At 45.4% G+C, this 5,970-nt stretch overlaps 1 protein-coding gene across 1 annotated transcript in view; it reads right to left on the bottom strand.

The window, feature by feature from the left end:
* The window catches only part of TIAM1 (TIAM Rac1 associated GEF 1), a 412,279-nt gene that overhangs the window by 64,191 nt on the left and 342,118 nt on the right, over positions 1 to 5,970 (bottom strand). The window contains exon 15 of the mRNA XM_019662811.1: positions 3,255 to 3,341. Coding sequence (XP_019518356.1) covers positions 3,255 to 3,341 — 87 coding nt within the window. The remainder of the gene's footprint in view (positions 1 to 3,254; positions 3,342 to 5,970) is intronic.

The raw sequence follows: 5,970 nt of genomic DNA, 5'->3' as shown, positions 1-5,970 counted from the left end.
ATTATCTGACAGGTCCTACACCTTACAATGTTGGCAAATGTCCTGTTAAGAGACACCGAAAGAAGGCCATCGGGAGAAGGGAGCGGCCACACACCAAGGACTGCCTGCCGCCTCCAGGAGCTGTTAGAGGCAGGAAGGAGTCTGCTCCAGAGCCTTCAAAGGACGTGCGGCCCTGCTGGCACCTTGATTTCAGACTTCTGGCCTCCCAAACTGTGAGAGAATAAAGATCTTTTGTTTTAAGCCACCATGTTTGTGTTAGTTCTTTATGGAAACCCTAGCAAACTAGCACAGGGGGCTACCTGAGTGAGTTAGTCTCAGGATTAATAAGTGAGAGAAGACGGCCAGCAGTGATGAGCAATAACGTGCTGTGCTGGGGTCCTTCTGTCACTTCACCAGTGACAGCTCGGTGACTGCGAGCATGTTATTGAATCTTGCCCAGCCTCAGTTTGCTTGTATGTAAGAGGGACACTGGGTTAAATGAGAGTAAATGAAATAATACATACAAAACTCTTAGCACAGCACTTGGCACATTGAAGATATTCAACAGGCATTTGAAGGAAGAAGAAAACATTTCTAACAGAAAACTGCAGCCTGCTCAGAACTAATCTCCATCCGCCATGGTAAAAGCTGTGAAGTGTCTAAGCTGTCTAGAGAAATAGGGAACACAGCGTTCTCCGCTGGGCTCCGTCATGGGAAGCCATCAGAAAACCACTTAGATGACTTCAGGGAAGCCACCAGACCCCAGCCTCAGCTGACTCCAAGAGCAGAACAAGGGACCAAGACAAACACACCCAAGGACAACAGAGAGAAGCGTAAAAAGTCAATTCTACAAGTACAGCCAATGTGAGATCCAACTGAGAGCAGGGGGTAGGAAGGAGGAGAAACACCGGCTCCTACAAGCCAGCAGCTCAAGATGGCTCACAAAAATAAGTAAATACGAACCAAACACAGGCTGAATTCATGCAAACAGAATACTCAGGTCCAACGAGGCTGACTTCCACTTGACTCTCGCCTTCGCCACCACCTGGTCGTTTTAGGAGGAACGCGGGCACCTGGACTGTGTGTGTCCAGAGGGCAACGACCAGAGCTGTATTCTACACTCTACTAAATGGTTGAAGGAGCTGGAAGTGTTGAATGTGGAAAAGACAAGACTTAGCCATCGGAACATGATGGAGCGCAAAGGCTGTCTATAAAGGAGGAGGTCAAATAGTGAATGAAAGCCGAGAGGGGGACGTTCTGTAATCAGAGATGCCCACAAAGAGGCTGCGTGGCCCAGTGTGAGCTCTGCAGTTTGGGAGGTCTTCACGTCGAGGCTAGATTTGACATAAAATACCCCAAACGGCTTTCTTGACACTGCCCTCTATGGCCCGGGTCTGAGGACGGTGTTTGGGGCCCAGGTGGACAAATGGATGTCACTTGCATCCATAGAGAACAATGCCATCTGAAGCAAAGGGGTTGGCGCAGACGACCGTTTGTTTTTTTCTGACACCAGTGTTCTTGGACTCAAAGAACTAAAACAGGATGTGACTGAAAGCAGGCCAGAGTCTTTCCCCACCCCCATACCATGCCAGCAGGCACACTCGCAGTGCTGACAGAGATAAAAATCAGTCTTTGGGTTTGAAGGGGAAGGAACCCTCTCGATTCTGCTCTTAGCTGAGACACAGCCTGGTGAACGTGTCAAGCTCTGGCCTCCAGGCTGCCTGTAGCCCAGAAAGTTGTGGAAGGAAAGTGAAGGAAAGCCCTCTTCCATGCCAGTCAGCGGTGTGTCTAAGTTACTTCGACTTAATTTCCCATTTGTCGCCCGTCTGCCATGTCTGTCATGGTCAAGTTTGTGGGTTGTGCTTCTCCAATGCTTAGAGCACAGGGCAAAAACAACACACACGGGTAGCTTGCAAGCCATGAGCACCCAGAACTAAGCTGCAGCAGAACATGAAAGGAGGTGGAAAGGCCGGCATTCTGTCATTTTCCAAGTTGCTCCATCCACTCAGCAGCTCTCCAACAGGACAGACACAGGTCTTATATCTCAGCACTACCCACACGTGTTGGGCTTTTACATTCAACAGATGCCATTTTGCCACTGCCTGAATGAAACTAAAAATTCCATAACAAGAAGGATGACATGAAAGTGGATTTTAAGCCCTACCTTCCTGCCCAATTTGTTTATGGTGAGCAGGGTGGGTTCAATAGTGTCCCTCCGAAAATTCATGTCCACCTAGTATGTCAGAATGTGACCTTATTTGGAAACAGGGTCTCTGCAGATATAATTAAGTTAGGATGAAGTCATACTAGATTAGGATGACTAATCTAAATCCAACGACTGGTGTTCCTATAAAAAGGCTGTGTAAGGACACAGAAAGATACTCAGGAAAGAAGGCCATGTGACGACAGAGGCAGAAATTAGAGCAATCCAGCTACAAGCCAAGGAATGCCAAGGATTGCCAGCACTACTGGAAGCTAAGAAGAGGCATCAGGCAGATTCTTCTCTCAAAGTCTCCAGGAAGAAACAACCTGGCCAAAGCCTTGATTTTGAATTACTGGCCTCCTGAACTGTAAGAGAATAAATTTCTGCTGTTCTTAATCACCTCATTTGTGATAATTTGTTACTATAGCCATAGGAAACCAATATAGGAAGCAAAAAAATCTAGGTTGAAAAGATTCTCTCAGAGTAGAAAGAGAATGGAGAGTTGGGGTTCCTCCAGTAGCCAAGGCTGCACTATGAGCCCTTGTAGGGGTGCAGGCAGAGAGCAGCAGAGAAGAGCTCCCTGAAAGGGAGCAACAAGGCTGAGTCCTGAACCCCTAGATTGTCAAATTCTGCAAAGATTCCTCCATGAATGGCAGCAAGAGAACATCTGCTTTGAAGGAGCTTTGCAGGCTCAGGCCATGGCCAATGTCAGCTTTGACCAGTGTGGACCAATGCCCAGAGGGGTCTTCCCAAAAGTTCTGTTCCAGGAAGACACCTAGGACTTCCATCCAGGCTAGACAGCAGGGAAGCCCACTTAAAATTAGCATGGAATTTCCCACCAGCCTCATGGAAATAGGATCAGAATCAGATTTAAAAATCCAAGCATGTGTCATTTTTTACACACCTGAGTTTATGGAATAACATCCATATTTGCTGGAGGGGCTTTTCATGAGATAACATCCCAGTATTCTTTACAGATGAATCCTTTGGGCATGTCTTTCTCATCCACCAACTAGAGAAACCCAGAAGGGAATTTAAGACAGACAGACAGACAGAATTCTCAGAGACTTACCTTTCTTGGAAGCTAAGCCCGTTTCTTTCACACTATTCACGTAGAGCCTTCGAATACCATCTTCTTCCACAGAAGAAACTGAAAACCCTAGAAAACACAAGGACAGAACGGTAGGACTCACACCTTCCCAGTGTTTAGCAAACAACAGGAAGCACCTGCTGTGAACTAGGTATGTTCAATGTTTTGGGCTGTCGTTTGGAGCGACTGCTTTTCTTTATTCATGCTGTTTTACAAAGCAGAAAAATGTGTTTTTAGATCACTCTGAAAGAAGTCACTACTTGTAAAATTTAATATTACCCGGTTCAACCTTCATACTACCTACCTATCAACTCAAATGGAAGAAAGTTACTTTGTTTTACCTGGCTTGCTAGTGAATGCCATGGTTTTGCCTTTTTCATCATCTCCACAGCACCAAACAGAATGATCGGCTTATCTCATCTGGGTCCCCTTGACCATTTTCAGCAAATCTCTGTCCCAGGATATGTTACAATTGAACAACTGTATGGTGTGTGTTCATGTATATTGCTAAATGACGACTGCTTTAATTGGTTCAGTAGCAACTTACTCTACAAATCTCATCTTATACTGAAACTGGTTGATTTCACATTCTACTAATGTCTGATCAGAAGATTATCTAACATTGGTCCAGGTTTCCAGAGCTCAAGGCCCATTAGCTAATTAACCTTTGACTTTGCTACATTTTTCAGAAAAAAGGGGCAAATCAGGCCCCACCGTTTTAATGGGTTTGGGGGTCGTGGGTGCTCCCAATCCTATGGCTCCAAGCCCTGGTCACCCCTGTTTCTAGAAAGTCTCATGTAAAACATGTAAAACTCTTTTCTGATCAATTAATGGAATGATCCTCAACCAATACCTACTTTCCCTCAGGATAAAATACTTTGGTAAATACTCCTAAAAGGTCAATGGGAGTGAATGTGATTATAAAAAAGTAATATAATTTCAGCTCTGGGAGAAAAATAATCCTGTAATATAGATACCTGCCTTAAGGCTGAAGGCAGAAGAATAAACAGTGGTTCTAAAAAACATGCAGTGGGCCGGCTGAGTGGCGTGATGGTTAAGAACTGGCTTGGGACGCCAGAGGGCCACGGTTTGGATCTCACATATGAGGGCCAGTGACACTGTCCTCCACAGCTAAGATGCTGAACAACAGCTCAACTTGGAGCTGGGCTGCTGTGAGTCGCCGGCGACGGCGTAGGCTGCAGCCTCTGTGGCAGTGGGTTGCCATGGGCTACCGTGTGTAGCCAGCAGCCAGCATGAGCAGCCAGCAGCCGCAGTGAGCGGCCGTCCAGAAGCCAGCGACTGATCTGCCTCGCCCGGGAAGAGCGCAATGATGGTGNTCCTGTTCTGAATACACTGACTAAACAAATTTACTCCTTCTTGAACCTATGTGCTCCAAGCACCTGCCAATTTCTCTTCATAAATGCTAATTCTGGCTGTTGCCCTACAATTTTGAGGGGGGAAAGTAGAAATGCTCTCTGATTTCTGTGACCCATATGTTTGGTACATGCTCCTGCTACAGTGTACATGTGTGGCACAGCCAGCTAACATCTTCGATCATTTCTCTGGAACCAAAATGCAATGAGCTTTCTCTGGCTACGACCATAGGAGGTTGTCTTACTCCAAACACATTTACAGATGACAGTTCACAGAGCCAAATGTGATCATTTTTTTGCCTTAAAAAAAAACAAAAAACAAAAAAACTGTATCAGGACCTTGGGTGAATATCTTTTGGAAAGTTCCCAAAGGGTCTGCTATTTTGCAAAGCAGAATAGGGAAGGTGCCAAAGTTTGGGAGCCAAAGGCGCATCCATGAGCAAACCCAGCCTCGGAGAACAAGAGGTGACTGACCCCGGGGCAGTTCAACCTGGTATTAAAAGGATATTCCAGCAGTACGAGAAAGGGAGAGGTTAGGGAAGAACATGAAAAAAAGTATCCTTTCAGCTAAGAAGAAGAAAGGAGTCTAATTCTTATTTGACAGACTAATGTGGAAAAACAAACTTGGAAAAGGAAGTGAGTAAAGAGCAAAGGGAAATGATCACTTGCAGAAATGAGAAGACCCTGGCCCCTCCGGCATCCGCAAGCCCCACCTGATTCTGCAGAAAAAATGACTCTACAGAGTTCTCACTTCCCAACTTCTGTGAGTCACACCCTTTGGCCATCTTTGCTCAGGTTTCCAAAATACTTGGTCGATTTTCCATCACAAAATACTCCAAGAAACATTATGGGTGGGGAGGCAATGGAGGAGAAATGAAACCGCTTTCCTCCATATCAGGGGTGGAATTCTGGGACGCTAACCATTCCATTTTTAGGTGACCGATTTTGGCATCACAGCATTTGAACTGAAAATATAAAGCTTCTTCATGTGAAAAGTAGCTGTGTTTTTCTTTTTTAAGTCTTCTCTTGGCAACAACCTACTTGGTTAGATATTAGAGGAGGTAACATAAGGAGAAACAAAAAAAAAAAGACAGAGAGAGAGAGAGAGAGAGAGAGAGAGAGAGACTTAAAAACTAAAAACATGGACAAGTTTTTTTTTAAGAAGTTCCAGGTTCATTATGACTGCTGGGGCAGGAGTGTGTCGTGGGTTCCATGGTGGCCCAGCAAGGTATGTCCATGTCCCAGAACCTGTGAATGTGACCTGATTTGGAAACAGGATCTTTGTAGTTGTAATTAAATCAAGGATCTTCTTGAGATGAGATCAC

The sequence above is a fragment of the Hipposideros armiger genome, unplaced genomic scaffold, assembly GCF_001890085.2.
Source record: "Hipposideros armiger isolate ML-2016 unplaced genomic scaffold, ASM189008v1 scaffold_381, whole genome shotgun sequence".
Lineage (NCBI taxonomy): Eukaryota > Metazoa > Chordata > Mammalia > Chiroptera > Hipposideridae > Hipposideros > Hipposideros armiger.
The sequence above is the reverse complement of the archived record's forward strand: the minus strand, read 5'-3'. Positions and strand labels throughout refer to the sequence as shown.